Raw genomic sequence first — 20,849 nt, 5'->3', positions numbered from 1 at the left:
GACTTCGGCGCTGCTGTGTTGCAATTGGCCAGATTGGTATCGCGAGAAAACGAAGTCTCATCCTACAAGGCGTCATCTGTTCTTTTGAATGTTTGAACCTAAATAGAATTCCTGTCATACTGGTCCTCTACACACACCCAACCGCCAGGCACTGACTCAATAAACAACATCAACGATAGTTTGAGAAAGTTATTATTATTATTATTATTATTATTATTATTATTATTATTATTATTATTATTATTATTATTATTATTATTATTATTATGTGTTTTTACTTTAAGCCCTGTCTGAAAACCAGATTTTGCTTATAGGCCAAATGGGCCAATGAAGTGTTAACGGAATACCTTATTCCTGTGATATAGGACAACAAAATTAATATTTGTGAGTCATAAACCTAGGACTTGAACCTGTGCTGTCAGTAAGTTAATTTTAAATTTTTATTTTTAATGTTGACAACCAGATTCTACAATATCATTTGTTATGCTAGGTAAGTGAGGCAGTGATTGGCATTAGCCTACAATGTTATAAATCTGATAGGCCTCTCAGTGAATGTCTCTTCTTCTGCCTTGGTGACAGCTGAGCCGACCAGAGGTGTCAAACTCAATTAATTCCAAATCAAATTTCAAATCATTCCGGGCCACATCAATGGGTGACCTCAAAGGGCCGGTTGTGAATGTAACACGATAGCCTATAAATTTATCTAGCCTAGGCCTACATGTTATCACATTACATAATTGCCTCTGATTCTATTATTATTATTTGTTTTAGTATTAACTTAATCAGCTCTGAACACAGAATTATAGGAAAAGATATGGCAAACATACAACTACAACCAATTTATTCGAAATTTAGTAGAAACAAAATTAAATGTACAAAGTAAGAAAGTCAACATAACAAAACATAACATCAACATAACATTTTCAATATTTGTGCTGCATAGGCCTACTTGCACTAAGTCAAATTCCTCATGGATCTATTGACACCATAGACCCAGAAGCAGCACTGTCGAGTTGCAGCAAAATAGACAGTTTGTGTTGTACTTTGAAAGGGTTTTCCCTCCCTTGAATCAAATTGTACATTATCAGCTTCATTTTAGCATGCAAATGTATTCACGAGACCCATTCCTGGCTGTTCATTGGCTAATGAGTCTCGCATTTTGGTCCTCCGCTGAAGCCACTCTCTCTAGACTAGAGGACACTACGTAGCGTCCCCCTGTATCCCCCTGCAAGCTGCTGCCATGGATGCCAAGCATGATGTGTGGCTGGAGCATACATCCATGTGCTGGAGTCGGACTGCTGGATTATGGGAAGAAAATAAAAGCGCGCGCTCCATACGCTCGCACATGCGTAGTCCTCTCAATCAAGCGAGCCAAAATTGCCTGCAATTTTTGCCTTCAAAATAAAATTAACATTATTATATACTTATTTGGTGTGCGTTTGGTATCGTTTGGTGTTTTGCGTATGAGTGTTGACACCCTGGCACACAGAATAATCTGGATGGGCCATAAGAACAAATATGCCCCACTAATAAGCTCTCTTTGTGAAATACTTTGGCAAGCACACAGCATTTTAGAGGAGCCTTATTCTGGCTAATGTATATGGTTATTAATACCGTATGTTATCTTAATTGCATATTACAATTATTTCCCACAATCTGTTAAAAAAAAAACATTTGTAAATCTTGTATTTTTTTAAAGTTAAGACCGGAAGTCATTTTTGTTCCCTTTCCGCTAGCTTGACAGTGGTGGTCTGTGTAAGATAGGCCTGTTTTATTTGTTCGCTAACGTTAGACTTAGAAGTGAACACTTAGTTGTATTAAACAGGTTTATGCCATAACTGTATGATGCAAAATCACTGTGCTGCCCCGAACTGCACAAGTGGCAAATCCAACGATCAGCCGCTCTTCAGGTTTCCACGGGATCCAGAAAGGTAAATGCTAATGGTAGCAGCTAGCTCAGATGTAACGTTACCATCAACATCTCTCCCTCCCAGAGAACATTAACGTTATGGCCAAACGTACATACTCGGTGGGCAGCAAATTTCGCTATTGACTGAGAGAGCTGCTGCCTGTTCTCACCAAAAGAGATCAAGTGAACATGATTTTGAATTAGTTTATTCTGCCTGTGGAGGAAAGATTCATACGTTGTTGTGCTTTTGGATTGCTTTTCAGAGCATTCAACCACCACAGTAATAAAATAAAAAAGGGAGGGGAGTACATTACAGATAATAATTGTGAATGATTGGTCATTGTTTTTGGTCAGTTGATGTGATATGTAATGAATTATAACTGAAAATCCACACTAACATTTCCATGTAGTTTTAAACTCAATAGACTACATGCACAACTTCTTTAATTCCTGAAATTAGTACAGCTTCTTTATTTCCTGTCCTACACTATTGGGTGAACTGATTAATCAGGTGTGCCTGATCATTCTTGTGACTGCAGCACACCTGACATTAATCAGTTCATCCAATAGTGATGACAGGAAATAAAGAAGCTGTGCTAATTTCAGGAAGTAGTGGAGTTGTGCATGTAGCCCATTTGGTTTGACCTTTCTTTTCAGATGTAAGAAATGGGTTGAAAATTGCCCTCGCCAGGATCTCAAGGAGAAATCACCAGCCCAGTTGTACAGATACTACAGACTTTGTGGAAAGCACTTCGAAACATCTTTGATAGATAGTGTAAGTAATGTTTACAAGCTGTACAACTTTAGCCTTTTTTCCCCTTTTCTTTTTGCCAAATCTTTGTTTATTGGATTTTCAGACCATACAATTCACAATTTTGAAAGGGGTTACCTCAGGGGTCTCAAATATACGGCCTGTGGGCCAGAACCGGCCCGCCAAAGGGTCCAATCCAGCCCACAGGTTTACTTTGCAAAGTGTGAAAATTGCCCTGAGAAGTCCTTCAATCCAGTTTTTCTACTTGTGAAGGCAAAGTGGTACCAGGTTTCAGGAGCAAGTTACAATATAATGGCCCATTTCCACCGCTGGTATTAGTGCGGCCCCGCCCAGCTTGTCTCACTTTTTTGTCCTGGACAGCCCGGGTTGAGTCGGGGTTGAGTCGTGCTAGTTTTGGTCCCGGCTTTGTTGAGGTTCCAGCCGGTACCATACGGTGACGTGAAAACACTGCAGACGACTGATTGGTCAGGCAGAATCGTGTAAACGGATACCAGTTTAGTGGGGCTTACCCCCTCTTCTGTTATTTCCATCAGTCTTTTGTGTTGCTGCCTTCGGCTCTGGTGAAATAAAATCGATCTCCTTGCTCAGCCTCAGCTTTAACATGACGGTGGTTTTCAATTGTTTTGAGAGAGAGAAAGTCCGCTCCTCGGGAAGCCCTTTGTAGTTGTGTGTAACATTGGCTCTGCTAGGCCGGAGGCAGGGGTTTAGTGAAGCCGCGGTCTTGCCTGGTGAGTTGCCGCCAGGGTATTGGCTTCCCTTCTCCCCGTAGCGCAACCCCCGTCCCTCGCGCAGCGCATGCATGTGAGTAACAACAAAGTGATATCCATTCTCCTGGCCTATGGTCACATTTGCCCATGTACACTGTAGGTCATTTAGAGGCACCAGTATTTCATAACCAGTTTAAAAGTTCCGTGTATGGATTTAATTTTAAAGTTATACGTTATACCCTACTTCGGCTATGGGCGGAGGGCAGATATGCAGTCGCTATGATGACCAGGTGTGGGCGGAGGCGAGTAAACTTGCTATGAAAACAGAGTCTATATCAAGTAGAGACGAGTAAGGCCAGGTAGTGATGATTCGTTCGCCTAATTCGCCACTAATAACATTAGTGACAGTTTTCAGTGTATAATACAAGTTTAATGTAAGTGATATTCTGGAGTCAACCTGCCTAGGTGCAAACAATTTTTTTTGGTGTTCTCAGGGTGCTCAGAATACAATGTTGAAGGAAGATGCCATACCAACCGTCTTTGATGTGTCAGGCCAACCTCAAAATGGACAGCTGAAGCGTGGTAAAGAGATGGTAGGTTAAAATAAATCAATATTGTTTTTCAATGCTGAAAATAATCGGCATGATTAGGATTCTAATATGTATTCTTTAATAAACCCAATATTTAATTTAATTTGTCTTTTTCTCTCCCTCTTTTTATTATTACTTTGGCAGACCAAAGATGACGAAACGGAGACTACAGTGAAGAAAAGTGAGTACTGTAATATTATCAAACATAAATGCATTAAAGGGATAGTTGGGTTTGTTTGAAGTGGGGTCCTATGAGCTAGTCCCATACAGTCAATGAACTAGGTACAGCGTTCTGGATGCTGAGCACACCGTGTATCCAGATCCGGCACTCTGAAGTAGCAGCCTACAGGGCTTTCTCTCTGTAGCTGTGGGGGAAAATTACAACGTAATTTAGCCACCTAAACAAATCAATATCAGTGTACATGTACCGCCTATTTTGACCATTTTCAGTGCTTTACTTTACCATCAAACAGCCCTCTCATTTGGCACTACATTTTCTCCCAACCGCATAACTACGTATTCCTATGAAAAAATGCATTCACAGCACCGCGGGGCTTGATTACACAAAAATACAATACACAAACGAAAATATGCGTGATTTTGATAGCGACGTCACAACGATATGCCATTCACCCTGGTGACAAGAGGATACATTTATGAACCAGAGTATACAGAAGAGGAACTTTTGCAGAGAGAGATTGAACAGGGAGAAAGTGAGAGATGGGGAACTGCCATGGAAACAGCTGGCTAAGATGGAGTAGACGAAGAAATTCCAAAGATAAATTGGGGAAAACGTCCCAGACCAGAGGGGCCAGGTGACGAGTTGTCTCCAAAATAAGTCAGTGTTTTGTCTCTCTTCTAAGCCTACCTGTTTTGTAACTGGTAAGGATGATAATCTCACCACCTCCATCTGACGTAACGTTATAATATAGACTACAATATTGCGCATACAAATCGTGAAAATGAGCCTAATTCATCGTGCATGTAGTCAGAATACGATAGTATAGGCATGGTTTCATTCATAATTCATATCTCACCTGTGGTCTGGGTACAGCGTTGCTCTTCAGCAAATGTTTATCCTTCTTATCTGCTATTGGCTTTTGATAATCCTCTTCAGAGAAATGTGCACTGCGAACGCATAGTTCTGCCAAACTTTCCGGAGGAGTGCTGATGTCTCTATTCAGTGCAACAAGCCACAACTGTGTAATAGGCTACTACTATATCTTACTATATCTTTCAAATTAATACGGTGAAAGCGATAACCAGACCAGGGTCTTTGTCTGTTTGAACAGCCAGGAAATACACAAACACGCACCATTGTTGGGTTATTTATGAAAAAAGTTGCTGCCGCGATCTGTCTGTACTTTGTGCCCTGAGATAACCTGTGATCTGCGGAGTAATCAAGCCCCGCGGCGTTGTGAATGCATTTTTGCGTAGGAATACGTAGTTCTGCGGTTGGGAGAAAATATAGTGCCAAATAAGAGGGCTGTTTGACGGTAAAGTAAAGCATGGAAAATGGACAGAATAGAGCGTACATGTACACTGATATTGATTTGTTTAGGTGGCCGTTCTTTTAGGTGGCTAAATTACATTGTAGTACCTGGCCCCCACAGCTACAGAGAGAAAGCCCTGTAGGCTGCTACTTCAGAGTGCCGGATCTCGATACACGGTGCGCCCCGCGTTTTACCTAGTTCATTGAATGTAGATTGACTGTATGGGACTAGCTCACTTCAAACAAACGGAACTATCCCTTTAAGGCTTCTTAAATAGTATCCTATTTACTTAGCTCAATGAATTTAACATGAGGGACATTGTTAAGGAGTCATTAACTACCTCATGACAACACACACACACACACACACACACCAACCATTCGGGCATAGCCTATAGCCTACATATTTCAGCTTGTCTTAAATAAACATATTTACATATATCTTATCTTTGCAAAGAGGAGCAATCTTGTACATTCACGAATGCATATACAGGCTTACACCCCAATCTATCGGAACTCAGAAGCATTTATAGTCTGTATGGCATAATCAGGTTTTAGATTAGACCTGTTTTGACGTGCATTGGGAAAGCAGCCCATGCTAGACTCAATATATCTGCTATCATATGACCCTGTAAACAGTGCATAGACAGAGAGTGGGACAGAGATGAGCTGGAAAATGTAGGCCATATAGGCTATCCCCGAATTGTGTGTGTGTGCCTAAGACGATTAGCATTTATTAAAGTATTTGAGTGCATGATTAAACGAGTGACTGTGTAAATAAAAAGCTAATGTGATTAAAATGTTCTATATCACCTATAGAAGTCAGAAAGACCCAAGCAGAGGCAAAGACGGATACCCAAACAGAGGCAAAGAAGGATGACATTCAGACAGTCCCAGAGGAAGATGACCACAAAGAGTATCTCAAATCATTATTTGAAGTTCTTGTGCTGTTGGGGGGGCAAAACATTCCTTTAAAAGGACCTTCCGATAAGAAACAGGACAGCCTCACTTCAAGCAACTTCCAGGCATTGCTAGAGTACCGCATGAATGCCGGAGACGAAGCCCTAAAGAAGAGGTATGTGAATAAAGAGTGCTGCTCCTCAGCTCAGCTGAATCAGCTGATCGACGTGTGTGAGGAATGCATTCGCAGTGAGGTCCTGGAGGAAGTCCGAAAGAACACCTTTTTCTCACTGCTGACCGAGGATTTGGTGAGGATCTCCGGAGAGTGGTACCTCCCCATCTTTTTGCGTTACGTGGACCAAGCTAACTCCCAGCGGGAAAGGTTTGTTGGATTCTTGTCTTTTGAAGGAGAGGGAGAGGCCTTGGTGGAGAGGCTGCTGTCTGAACTGACTGACAAGTGGGGCTTGAATATGGAACAGTGCAGAGGCCAGGCCCACTCCTGCTCTAGCACACATTTCAGCAAGATGAAAGCATTTGCCACCAAACTGGCAGAGAAGTATCCAATGGCGGTGCTGACGCCAAGGTCCACTTGTGACTTGAATACGTCACTGGCCAGCGGTATGGCTTTGTCAGGGGTTCGGCTTGTCATGTCTACCTTTAAGAAGATCGAGTCATTCTTCAGTCGCTCCGCTTCGCTGCAGTTAGAGTTGGAGCACGCCATTTCAATTTTCTACCCAGACAAGGAGGAGAAAGCCAATGAACTGAAAGAGGTGTGTCGCACCAACTGGACCACGAGACACGATGCTTTCGAGGTGGCGATCGACATCTTGGAGTCACTGCTGCTCTGTGTGGACAGCGTGCACGACAATGAAGATATGAGGTGGAGCGATCAAGACACACACGACGCCTTGGAGATTTCAAAAGCGCTCGCCGATTTTGAGTTTGTAATGGCCTTGGTTGTGCTGAAAAACACCCTGTCACTCACTCGCGCCTTCGGGAAGAACGTGCAGGGGAAAGCGACCGAGGCTCATTTCGCTGCAAACAGCATAAAAGCCGTGTTGCACTCCCTGACGGAAGTGTATGACAACATCGACGTGTACCACGAGTTCTGGCACGACGAAGCCTTTCACCTGGCTGCCGCCATGGAGATCCCAGCCAAGGTTCCCAGGTCGTCCTTGCGAAAGCATCGGTTGGAACCTGGAGCCGCGGTTCGCCCAGAGAATTACTACAAGGAGCACCTCTCTGTCCCTGTGGTGACCCATGTCATCCGAGAGATGAAAGAGCTCTTCTGCGAGGATCACCTGAAGGCACTGAGATGTCTGTCACTGGTGCCCGCCATCGTGGAGCAGAACAAGTCCAACGAACCTGAGGAGGAAAATATACAGATGTACAAAAACGACATCCCGAACGCAGGAACTCTCCCTGCTGAGCTGCACTGCTGGTGGGTAAAATGGAGCCACAAGAGCAAAGGCGACATTGTCCCCTCCACCCTCCAGGAAACGCTACAGCTGGCCGACGTCAAGTTCTTCCCAAACATGCTTGCAGTCCTGCGGGTGGTCGGCACCCTGCCCACCTTAGGCCTTGAGGACAGCTGCGATGCGGCTTACAGGCGCTTCAGGATGTACCTGGAGAACACACCGGACGACAAGTTCCGATCCAAAGGTCTCGCTCTTTTGAGCGTGAACCACGATGCTACTCGTGACCTGGACTCAATGGCTGAGGCTTACATGAAGATATATCCTGAGAGGGAGAATGTGTAGAGGAGATGCCAGTCTCTCAGTTAATTGCCCCATGTTGCAGCCAAGTAGTGTAGATTTTCCGCAGCTTTTGGTGATGGAGGCATGAAGAACGGCATGATTCCCGTGCAGATTCATTCACATTTTTGAGACATAAACTAGAGGGCACTCGATAGTGCATACCTCCTCCCAAACCTGTAAAAAAAAAAGGTTTTGTTATGTGAAACCATTTGGAACTTTTTTGTGATTTTCTACGCCCATTACCATGCCCCCCTGAAGTGAATCATTTGTTCCTCTGGCCATGGCCAGCCTTTCTACAAAGTTCTGTGGTGTGATGTCACACAGTTTGGAAGTGAGGTGCCTTTTGTGATTGAACCTTTTGGCCAGTGGGCCTGAAAAGTTAATCAGCTCTAAGTTGACCCATGACCTGCTTTTCTACAGTTTCGTGCAAATCTGTTCATCACTTTTTGAGATATCCTGCAGATGAACAGACAGACAGACAGACTCACAGACAGACAGACGAACAGACAGACAGACGAACAGACAGACAGACGAACAGACAGACAGACGAACAGACAGACAGACGAACAGACAGACAGACAGACGAACAGACAGACAGACGAACAGACAGACAGACAGACGAACAGACAGACAGACGAACAGACAGACAGACGAACAGACAGACAGACGAACAGACAGACGAACAGACAGACACACAAAGAGACAAACAGATATCCTACAGACTCACAGACAGACACACAAAGAGACAAACGGGTGAAAACATCACCTCAGGTAATAACAGGTTCGAAAACTTTGTAGTTATCTTATTAGTGTCTTTTGCAGGATGTTTTGTTTTTCGGTGATATATGAGTGAACTGTAAACTGGACTAGAAAGTGTCATCAATAAAACGATGAGTATTCACACATCACAACTCTTTGGTGTTTTTGTCATCTTTGGGGATGTAGTCTTCTAGCTTCTTATTTTTCCCCCATTTCAGTCATGTGGGTTATTAGTAACAACGCACAAGTGTTGTAATAACTTATTACAACACTTCATGGTCCGCTCTGAATCAGGAGTCGACCCGAACTTCAGCTCTTGAGGTTCCACTATCGACGCTAGCTAACAAGTTATGTTGCAGTTAATAAAATGCCAGATATTTTAATTTTGTTAAATATCTATAGACTTACAAAGGGTTCTAAGAATTGAACGACGATTTAAAATAATACAATTTGAATGTAGGTTCTGAAGTCTAGGTATAAATACAGCAGGATCACCTCTACAGTAGGGATGTAACGATAACTGGTTTTAATGATAACCGTTTCATACCGTTACATCTCTACTCTACAGTGGGTTACAATGGTTAGGTATCACGCATTATAGAATCCAATTACAGGATTACAAGGGCCAACCTTTTGGCCTTTGTGGCATCCTGCAGTGGGTCTATTTTAAAAAGCTTTGCAGCTCCTACCTCCGCATATTATCTACCAAGGACACATTTGATGTGTTCAACTGTTTCCTGTTGCTATTCCCTTTCTTTTGGACGGGAACTTCCAGAATTAATTTAAAAAATGTTTTGCCAAATGAAGTGTTACATTCTAACTTTAACATAGAAAGGGAGCAATTACATTCTCGTCATCCCTTTTTCCTCCATTTGGTGAAATGACCTCATGCCAGTGATCAAAACAATGCAATCGCAGAGAGAGAACATCTTTTTCAGAATGTATAAACAGGTAATTATACAAAGTGTAGGATTAGGATACATAGTTCATTGGTTAATTTGTATGCTGCTTGGAATTTCTGTTCAGTTATGTTAAAGGAAGGAGAGATCGCCTGGATCACATCTCCTTACATGGAAGAGTGTATTTGTTGCTATGTCAGAAAATTATACCTTTCCAACTATCTGCCATAGGATAGTGTGTATCAACATTGATACTTGGTCCCAATTTTGTCCAGTACACACACTCGTAACAGAATACCAACTGCATTGATTGTACACTTGACTTGAGGTTGACTTGTGCTTGGTGTCAGGTGATTGACACTGGTTTCCAATGCAAACATTAAAAACATCATTCTAGATTGTCTGCCAAGCCACATGCTCTGTACAGAGCTTTGAGGAAGACACAGACAATTCAACCTTTGGCTGTATGAAATTAAATGCATATCAAATTGTCTCTTAAAATGTCTCATTGATTTTTGTGGCCATGGATGGTAGACTCTCCACAGAACTTCATGGTTTGGAAGGGGGGAAATAGAGAGATAAGTTTCTCATATATTATTATTAAAGATGACAAAACTATGATGCATAACAATGATCATTCATTCAAAAGTCAATATATCACCTGCATACTTCAGAGCAAACCCATGTTGCCCACCCCATGCCTTAAGATGTATGTTTTAATATAATTTGTGAGGGGGGGGGGGGCGTGTATGTTAATATATTGAATGTAGACTACTGTTGATATTAATTATTGTGGTTGTGCCATTTGGCTTTAATGTTATAAGGGGACAGCCTGCCATATGCACTTTCATTGTAGCCTACATGAATGGCATACAATCCTGTTCAAATATAATGGGTTGTTATTGTGTTTTATGTATTTGACAAAATCACAACCACAGGTCAGATCAGATATGTTATAAATCAATATGAACTATTAGTATTGGTTTAAATGGATATTTCTAGTAATTTTATTTAAATTGTCGGATGTGAAGAGTATGTCCATACAATCCCTGTGGAGGGCAGCAGAATGTCTGAGATGCAACAATGCCTGCCTGAAAATACACGTGAATAAGAAGAGGACGCTGCAAAGAGTATCTAGGCAAAATTAGATGTGTCGCACCTGCCGAGTTCCGTCTTCGCTTTAACCTTGGACTCATTCCAGATGGAACAGGCTTGTTCCTCATGACAAACACGTTATATATCTGAATAATATGATAAACACCTTCATTAAGTGCCTAATATGCCAATATACTTATTCATCAGGTAACTATTAAACAGCCTTTCTCTTATGTTCCGAGGTAAAGTTATTTTATATTTTATTTCCAATACAGTAACACTTGGCAAGTTTGGACATAAGGCACATTTCAAACGACTAAAGTGTCTTAGAAGTAACGCTAAATGTGTGCCTTGGAAATAAACGGAAACCAATGAGACTGCGCACCTCACACATGCCTAGGCTACCATGTAAAGAACTGCATGGCATGGCCTCAACATATAATTAGCTAGATATCATGGGCAGGTATTGACCTAGGCTAGCCTGGTATCCAGTCCCATGAAGAATGCTGACTGCGATTCATATGGGGCTGGATACCAGGCTACTATAACAGATTGACTGTATAATAATATATAACCTAATTTAGACTGGCGTTTGGAGAAGACTGAACTATCTCGATAGTCAAGCTCTTTGTCCGAGCCTCGCAGTCCCACTCTGCCATCTGCAGGTTAACAAGAGCACTGCACGTCTTAGTTCCTGGTTTGGGTGATTACACGCTTTCGGCTCACCACGCAACATCAACTTTTTGAAGCATGGGATAAGTCGGTTCCTCGTTTCACATAGAGCATTTCTGAGAAAATAAGTAAAATTAAAATCTGCATGTTGCAGGTTTTGCACCAGGCATGACTCTGTAGGCTCTCCTGCACGTTTGCTCGTAGGCTTGTCAGCTTGCAACCGCCAGCTAGCTAGCTAGCTAGCTGCATGCAGTCCAAAATGACTGACTGCTGTGCCGCAACGAACTGTGGTTTTCACAGAGAGAAATCCGATGATGCAACTCCTCTTTTCAGCTTTCCTTTGGACCCGGAGCGGTAAGTGTTCTCTTTATTTCCATAATATGTGGATTATAACGTTATATCAGCCTCTGGGTGTGCAAAATGAGTGTGGTGGCTACCCACCGTTAGCACAGCCATTAGCTTAGCAGCATGTTAGCTAATAGTGACACAACTCTGTTGAAAATGGCGCAGACTACTCCTGAAAGAAAAGTCCCGTGAACTCCATTTGGGCTCTGTGATCGACGCTGACGCGTGTTATTAACCAGCTGTACATCATCGATTTCATTCATTACACACTTCAATAAAAACCTGATCTGAAAACTTTTGTGTGTGTTGTAGCTAATTTAAATCGCCGTAAGTAAACGATATCTACCGTCTGAATTTTGCGATAGTAGGACAGTTTAGCTCGCGAAGTAAAGACTAAAAGAGAATTACTAAATTACCTTTAATTAATAATGATTTTGGCTTGATTGTGGCCGTAACCATCTTGCCTGTATCTACTGTATAGGCTTTAAATAGTACAAAAATTGTGGGCAATACAAATTTAAACAGATTGTCTTTTTCGCTGTGTAAAGTAAAAGGTTGCTACTATCGTTTACTACAATTGAATGAACGTGTAACGATATAAGTGCCAGTCGACAATTGCAGTCTGGCGCCTCCTGCTGATCTGATGTTGCCTCATAAATGGCTTTATTTTCATATTAGAATGTGATACATTTACAAACAGCTGTGAAAGGAGTTGATACAATAATTGTGAGTATGTGACTGCTGAACAGGTATTCTGAAGCTGTATCCTAACATGTGCACCGTTTGTAAATGCACACCATTTCCTCTTAAGGAGTCCTAGCCTTTTAAAAACAAATGCATGTGCTGTCATAAATCACACCACTTAAATGTTTTTGGCTAAATTTCTGTGTTGTATCTGTGGACAGGAAGTGTAACACCCAAGCCTGTACAAAGAGTCAATAGTTCAGGGGCTCCTAGAGTTTTTAATGGCCGGCCCTACCATAGTGTTTTTCTAGTGGTTGTTTTCAGTGAAGGAAGTAATTTGCTCATGGGTGAATCAAAATACCACTCTTCCCTACTCTCACTAGCCTAATTAATTTCGACTAACAAGGATTAAGTGAGATGGAAGAGGGCAAGTCAAATTGGAAAGGCTTTTGTCAGCCACCAGTCACAATTACATCTCAAGTAAGCTACCTGTAGGATCATTTTGCAGTGTTGAATTTGACAGGCTCATAAAGGGTTGGTTTGCAACAGGAAGTGAGCTGGGGTTCAATTTAGAATGTTTTTGTTGTCCACTTAAAACTATAATCACCAACCAGGAATCTATTTTTTTAATGTAATGAACTTATTAGCCTATATGGAATAATAACTTTGCATGGGTTGCATTTGATGGTCTTTTGATGTGAACTAGATGGCCATGGTTGGGTAGGGCTAGGCAGATAAAATGAAGTTGGGTTTACTCTTGTACCCCATTCATAAATGCCCCACAAACTAAAGACAAGACGTTTTTCTTCGGAGTGGCAAATTCAAAACAGATTTACCCCGGAGAAAGGTGGGAAAAAACATGTTCCTGATATAAATTCAGGTTAGCCAAAGCCAAACCGCATCAATAAAATGTATCAGTACTTGTGTCAAAGCAACTGATCGTTCCAGCTGTGGTCTTGTATGGCATGCCAGCGCATAACTGTGTGGAAGCGTCAACATCTGGCACCACCAGATAAATATATTCGTCGCTGTCGTTCCAGGACCTCGAATGTGCCTTTTTTCACTTTTTTATTTTTTGTCATGAATCAATGCCATTGGTCACCCTTCACGTCTCTGTGTGGTTTTTAACAAATGCAACCAATGGAAAAGCATTAAAACAAGCTTGTGAGTAAATCTCGAAACGCCATTCGCCCTCAATCTGTCAGTCAAACCTCGAAATTCGTCCCCTACCTCCGTGTGTACCCCCCCATGCAGGACAGTAAACCCGGAAAAGTCACACGGCAGACGTGCTGTGTATTTCTCATATCGTTTTGACTAATCCTGGCTTCCTCTGACGTTAATAGATAAATCAAATGTTTTCCAGTTATTCCTAGGCTGCAAACTTGTTTTAACATGCAAATCGGAGTGTTTTCTGACGAGAATAAAGTAACGTTAACGCTACGTTATGTCAGACTATTTCTCACCCCATGCGAAAGCCCTCGCCTCGGACATGAGAGGCGAGGGGTAATGCTGTTGCTCCTGCGTGCGCCCCCGCGGCCTGGAGCTTGGGGCCTCGTGCATGAGTATGCGACTCTCTCCCGCTTGACTGGCCGCGAGAAAGTGCTTCCAAGTCGGACTGATAATATAAACAACATCATTTGAGCTTATCCAGGTAAGATATTAATAAAGTAATGACACATTCAGCGGGAAACTAACTATAATTAAGACATGTGCCAACTTTGACGACATTTGGTTCAGTATTTTAAGAGCAAACAGGTTTTTTTTTACTTCCTGAAAAGTTTCTGTTTTGGAAATTGGAGGTCCTGGAACGACAGCGGCGACAGATGCCTAGCCTAATGATAAATGTTATGCTAAGATTATCAGTCTTAAATTTGTGACTGCATTTAGAAAATACTCATGGTATTCTTGTTGACATTCCAGAAATAACCAAACAGGTTAGTTAGCCATTAGATTATAGAATATAGAGTTGTGTGTGTGTGTGTGTGTGTGTGTCTATGCATAAGATATACACATAAATAATAATATGCACCTCATATTTGCTTTTCACACACTTCTCTGTCCCTATGTATGGGCGATTCAACTGCTGTGAGATGCGAAAATATGTTAATCCTTCAGGATGAGTGAATTACTAATTGTGAAATGAATGGGTCATAACCTGAATAACAGGTCAAAAAAGTCCACATTGCATCCACAGCAGCCTAAGTGATGTTGCCAATAAGCTACGACTTATATAGAGACTTATTACCGTACATCATATTTTTTCCGCCCCCTGTATGTTGAGTGTTGGTGAAAAAGAAAAATATAGCAGATGCTTTCTTTACTGTAGAGCGCCGTTTAAAAGCCGCACAACAAGCAGCATCAGTCCCGCGGCCAGCGCTGGACCCGCTGTGAGGAAACACACAGGAGGAAACCGAAATGTCAAAACAGACATCCCTTGCTAGGCCAGTCCTTTTTTTAATCGAGATCATGCAACAAGTAGCCTACTTCAGCCGAGGCCAGCCAGACGGCAGGAAAGAAACAGAACGGACGCCTGCCGCCGTCAAAAGCAAAAGAGACCCGACGTAGGCTGTCAATTTAGCGGAGGTAAAAAGCCTTTTTACCTAGTCGGGCGAATCAATCAATCAATCAATGGCTTGCGCTTGTTGCCCGATGCTTGTATGATGATAAGATGAATCAAAATGCTTACCACAAATAAAGCCACATGGTAGCCGAGAACGAGTGCAGGAGAGCTGCCGCAGGTGCCAGGTGTAGAGTGGGAGAGATTAAGGTGCGTAGCCTATTGCTGGAGATTCAAATTGTGCGCTGTCTGCACTGACACTGTCACACTTATTACTTTTAGCTAACGCTACGTTGTTTTTTCATCAAGGCAATGTCCAGAAGATATGGGTTCATGAGTGTCTGCAAATGCAGATAGATAGGCTACAGTAGGAGCATGCATGCATGTTGTCTGTTTCAATAACGAAAGAATGACGTGCCGACCAATTCAATATTCTTGCTGGAAATCGGCCTCTTAATGACAACACTGGAATAATAGCCGTAATATTCATTCACAACGGGAGATAGCCTGACTGTGGGTAATTTGATGAAATACATAGCGTTACAACATACCCGACCTACTTTGTTGCTGTGGAGATATTGGTACGCTTCGGAGCTTTTGAGATTGTTCATCGCGTTGCCGTCCACCGCCATTGATTCCTCAAAATACGCTATAGTATAATCCTGCCTGTAGTTACGTTCGGCCATTTAGACATATTATCTTCCCATGTGTCCACTGTCAACGGGTGTGGGATAGACACTCTTTCGTTAGACAGGAGACTCGGAGAATGATCCCAAGTGTGGATTTTTTCGGGGGTTGCTATGGCTACTACGCTAGTACGTTACGCTTCTCTGTATTCCGGAAGAGATGGACATATCGCGGCCGAGTCCGGAAGCAAACCGGAAGTGCCCAGGAAACCTGTCTATAAGTGACTGTGTGTTTGTGGGAGATGTGTGGATGAGATTTAACCTAGGCCCCTCCCCCGGTTCTAACATACAAGGAAGTGAGAGTGGAGACAGAAGGTGCTCTGGCTCCAGTGAAACACGCGAGCATGCGCACATGTCCGCCCTGCCAAATCTGCACCACTTAAGTTACTTAAACACCTGGGTGTGATTTTATTTTTAAGTTAAATCTGTTGTCATGACTGAAACAATTAATATTTTTTACCTGTATTTTGCAGCTGCAAACAATGGTTGACCAACTGTCGTCGCCAAGACTTGGAGTCAGAAGCTCCCGAGCAGTTGCATCAGCTCTACAGACTTTGTGAAAAACATTTCGACCCCTCTCTGATCTCCCAACAGGTAAGAGCCAAAATTGTAAAAATTCTATATCTTTGTCTTTCTTTCTCAGAGTAAAATAGAAAATTAGACAAAACAAACTTGAGGATGCACATGGGAACTGAATTATGTTTGGTTTAATCATGGCAAATGATTTGAAAGCTACAGGCCAATAACCAAATCACTTGCCACTTTTTTTTTTAAATAACTGGTGCAATTTTCATTAAAAAATTGCAAGGTTCTTATGGTCAGGAAAAACCTGGAAAAGTCATGGAAAATTAAAAATATAATTTCCAGGCCCTGGAAAAGTTATGGGGAAAAATGAAATCACAAAAGTTTTGGAAAAGTCATGGAAATTAGTTTAATAAATATGTTCATGTCGTTAATTTATGCCAAGTTTAAAGGAGGACTTACCCCCTAGATATGTATCAGAACAGTGATTTGAAAATACCTATGGAAAAAAACAAGAAATGACATGCTCTTGTCTATACTAGACTCTTTGGCTGTGTTCAAGTCAAGATTTTTTTTCTGAAATCGACGCCATTACAGTTTGCCTACCGCCTCAAAAATAATTTATTTGAGAGGATCAATATCTTTATAAATATCAACAACTAGCCAACGCTGGTGGTCTGTATGGAAACAGCGTTGCTTAAAATGGTTGAAAGTTATATCAATTTGGCCATTCAGTGGCGAACTAGAAATTTAATTATTTTTGTCCCATGTGTGTGTGCGTGGCTTGTCTAAACTTACGTTAAAAGAGCCTCGCTGCTCACAGCACACAGCACAGTGAGGACAAACGCCCCGCTCTCAGCTTATGTAATCACAAAGCGAGATTTCTCCATTTCTCCATTCCCTCGTCCAATTTGCCATAAATCGCGCCATCAAATCCGTTTTTAATTTTCGTTTCTCCCTTTTCCATGATTCTTTGCAAAAGTTTTCCTCTCAGCTGCGTTCTCCCCCGCCTCCCTCCTGCCAGACCCGGGCTGGCGAAACAGCCTCCTGCATGTATGGGGCGCTCTGTAACCTCACGGAGCAACAAACAAACACAAAGAAATAGCTGGTGTGCGATTTTTCTGCTCAATACAGTCTGAGATTGGGTACAGGATTGAGGGAATCCCGCATCTGTTTGCGAAGGTGCGACTGGACAGGACGCTTTTCACAGACGTGCACAGCGTCAGTAGCTGAGTAGCCTGCTATAGTCGGAGCGAGAGAGAGTGTGCTGTGCTGCTCACCCCCAGTCCCCAGTCGCTAGTCGCTCTGCTGACTTCATTTCCTGAAAAGTTGGCGTTGCTTGTACACAGTGACGATATTATAGTAGCCGATTTGTTTAGAGCAGCTTTGTCACGTTGTCACATCGTAGTATAGCGTTATATTTTACATGTGCGCTAAATTGCGATCAGATTTGTTTGCGGAAATGTCAGACTGTGCTCTCTCTGCTCTGAGCACAGAGAGCAAGCAGGCAGAGGGGGAGAGAGAGAGAGAGAGAGATCGGCTCCCTACAAGCAGCAGAGTGAGTGAGAGAGAGAGAGAGAGAGAGAGAGGGATCTGCATGGGGAAAGTGGGAGAGAGATATGATGCTGCTGCTAAGTGCACTGGCTGCGCTATAGGCTACACTCTCCATTCACAAACTGCACTGGTCTCTGTGACTAGGTCTGTGACTAGGCTCAGAGCACTGCTGCGCGCGCCCCCGCGGGTGCATGAGAGCAGACTCTCCCGTTTGACTGGCCGGCAGAAAGTGCTTCCAAGTCGGACTGATAATATAAACAACACAATTAGTGCTTATCCAGGTAAGATATTAATAAAGTAATGACACATTCAGCGAGAAACTAACTATAATTAAGACATGTGCCAACTTTGACGACGTTTGGTTCAGTATTTTAAGAGCAAACTTCAATAGGAATAGGCTTGGCGTTGTGAGGATCTTGAAATCCCATAGTCTTTGGGAACACTGTGACGTCAGTGTGTTCCTAATCTCCCATTCATTTGAGAAAAGAAAAAAAAGCAGTGTTCCACCCTTAGAGGGCGCTTATGCCAGATATGCTGCTGAAAAATGATAGAAATGGTCAAATGGCAACAGTTTGGTGTCAAATGTGGAAATTCTGACCAGAATTCTTCACACATCACCCCCAAAGTCATATATATTGGTTAAAAGCTGAAAAAAAGTGTTTTGGAGGTAAGTTATCCTTTAAAATGAATACAGTAATACAATAAATACAGTAATGGTTGACCAACTGTCGTCGCCAAAGCTTGGAGTCAGAAGCTCCCGAGCAGTTGCATATAGGGTTGCACGATATACCGGTATTAGTATGGTACCGCGGTTCCCTGCCGTTAAAAATTATACTATACCACGTTAATTTAGTACCGATACTTAAAAAAATGTCATGGGTTGCGTCAGTGTGCGACCGTGGTGTTTGTTAGCGGAGGAGAGAGACACAGCGGCATTAAAGTTGAGAGCCTGTCTCCCACTTCACGTGAAGGCAACACATCGTTGCCTTGAACCAATGGTGACTCGTGAAAAGTGAAAAAAAGCTCTCTCTGACTCTGTCTGCTTCATGTGTGGGCGTGCCGACTTTCCCCTCTTCCCTCTCTGCTCGCTCTCTGGCCACAGTCGTTCAGTCCTCACTACAGCACCCCGACACACAGGACAGACACAGCGAAAATGGCAGCGGCTTCTTCTAGTCTTGCAAGCCGACCAACGCTTTTAGAAAAAGCAGATGCACGAAGCGAAATATGGAAATATTTTGCTTACGTTGCCGACAGCGAAGGCAAGCCCGTGGACACATCGAAACCAGTGTGTAAAAGGTGCTTCAACGCGACCCAAGCGAAAGGCTCAAACACATCGAACCTGGCTAAACATCTTGCCGACAGGCACCCCGACCTGTTCAAAGAGTTTAAAGACCGACAGGTAAACATACATGCCCTCAAATAAGTCCAACGAGTATTGTGTGACAAGCGAACTTGTTTCACTGAAAAAGTTCGCTTGTCACAATAGCCTACTCGTTTACAGTGAAACACGAGGCAATGTGCTGGAGCACATATCTCTGCCAAGGAAGGAGCAAGTCATGACATGTAACGTTTAGGGGAGGGGACATCAGATGACTGCATACCATGTACAATATTTAATAACACTATGGCCCTCAATGCCAGTGTTATTAAAGCTTTTACATGGTAAGCAGTCATCTGATCTCACCTATCCTAATATTTACAATAATCCCAATTATTAATGATATACGAATTCATTGTAAAAAAAACACCTAGCCTACATGTATGGGGGGGGGGGATACACCACATAATAAACCTACATTTCAATAGCCTACATTTATGTGTGAAAATAATATATATTACTAGATTAACCATAAATCAGGCACTTCATGTTAATGAAGCTTAGGAGCTGCAAGTACAGAGTACTTTTTTTTGATAAAACAAATATATATTTTATTTATATTATTTATAAGTTTAAACGGTTCACATTCCTTTAAAATATGTTTACAGGAGAGATTATGTTAATTTTACACTAGATAATAAAAGTTCTAGCATGTTCAGCGCCACACGTGGTGGCAGTACTACCAGCGTGTAGTAAAATGACTACATGGCTGTGCATTACCTTGTTAAATCAATAAAATAAGTTTTAAGTTCCATGTTTTGTCCCCTCTATTTATTCCAATACTTTTCCCGATGTTTTAGTTTTTTGCCGTGGTATCGTTTCAGTATCGGTATCGAGATACTTAGGCAGGTATCGGTATCAAACTCATAATTCTGGTATCGTGACATCCCTAGTTGCATAAGCTCTACAAACTTTGTGCAAAACATTTTGACCCCTCTCTGATCTCCCAACAGGTAAGAGCCAAAATTGTAAAAATTCTATATCTTTGTCTTTCTTTCTCAGAGTAAAATAGAAAATTGGACAAAAAAAACTTGAAGATGCACATGGGAACTGAATTATGTTTGGTTTAATCATGGCAAATGATTTGAAAGCTACAGGCCAATAACCAAATCACTTGCCAACTTTTTTTTTTTTTTAATAACTGGTGCAATTATAATTAAAAAAATTGCAAGGTTCTTATGGTCAGCAAAAACCTGGAGAAGTCATGGAAAAACTAAAATACAATTTCCAGGCCCTGGAAAAGTTATGGGGGAAAAATGCAATCACAAAAGTTTTGGAAAAGTCATGGAAATTAGTTTAATAAATATGTTCATGTTGTTCATTTATGCTAAGTTCAAAATAAATACAGTAATGTGCTTTTAAAAGAAATAGCGCACCGTTCGCAATATAAGCAGGTGGGCACACTCTCACTAGCGTTACCTGAAAACTTGAGCCACTTTTAGACTTTTAAATCCCACTAATATCCACAAACTAGGGGCATTTTCTTCAGTCTAAAAGTTTCCAAGCCAGGCAGGGGTTAAAGTTCTCGGTTGAAGTTAAAGTTGACGGATTTCTGTCAGTTGGAGCCTTAG

General features: G+C 42.0%; 2 protein-coding genes across 2 annotated transcripts in view; both read left to right on the top strand.

The window, feature by feature from the left end:
* The first annotated feature begins 1,765 nt into the window (after positions 1-1,765).
* Positions 1,766-8,988, top strand: thap12a (THAP domain containing 12a). The gene is made up of 5 exons (XM_083636716.1): positions 1,766-1,931; positions 2,567-2,684; positions 3,883-3,981; positions 4,123-4,159; positions 6,290-8,988. The coding sequence occupies exons 1-5, from the start codon at positions 1,843-1,845 to the stop codon at positions 8,128-8,130; spliced, it is 2,184 nt and encodes a 727-aa protein (XP_083492842.1). The 5' UTR covers positions 1,766-1,842; the 3' UTR covers positions 8,131-8,988.
* A 2,657-nt stretch (positions 8,989-11,645) lies between these two features.
* The window catches only part of LOC310784233 (uncharacterized protein), a 28,303-nt gene continuing 19,099 nt past the window's right edge, over positions 11,646-20,849 (top strand). The window contains exons 1-2 of the mRNA XM_083645253.1: positions 11,646-11,906; positions 16,298-16,418. Of these exons, the coding sequence (XP_083501379.1) occupies positions 11,800-11,906; positions 16,298-16,418 (228 nt within the window). The 5' untranslated portion in view covers positions 11,646-11,799. The remainder of the gene's footprint in view (positions 11,907-16,297; positions 16,419-20,849) is intronic.

Source organism: Poromitra crassiceps (assembly GCF_964638095.1).
Source record: "Poromitra crassiceps genome assembly, chromosome: 1".
NCBI lineage: Eukaryota > Metazoa > Chordata > Actinopteri > Beryciformes > Melamphaidae > Poromitra > Poromitra crassiceps.
This window is presented reverse-complemented; position numbering and strand designations above follow the sequence as displayed.

What these genes read in the sequence shown, in the direction of transcription:
- thap12a (XM_083636716.1), top strand. Translation starts at nt 1,843, where the DNA reads ATGATGCAAAATCACTGTGCTGCCCCGAACTGCACAAGTGGCAAATCC. An exon ending in AAACATCTTTGATAGATAGT is followed by an intron (nt 2,685 to 3,882) that starts GTAAGTAATGTT and finishes TGGTGTTCTCAG; the next exon opens with GGTGCTCAGAATACAATGTT. An exon ending in TGAAGCGTGGTAAAGAGATG is followed by an intron (nt 3,982 to 4,122) that starts GTAGGTTAAAAT and finishes TTACTTTGGCAG; the next exon opens with ACCAAAGATGACGAAACGGA.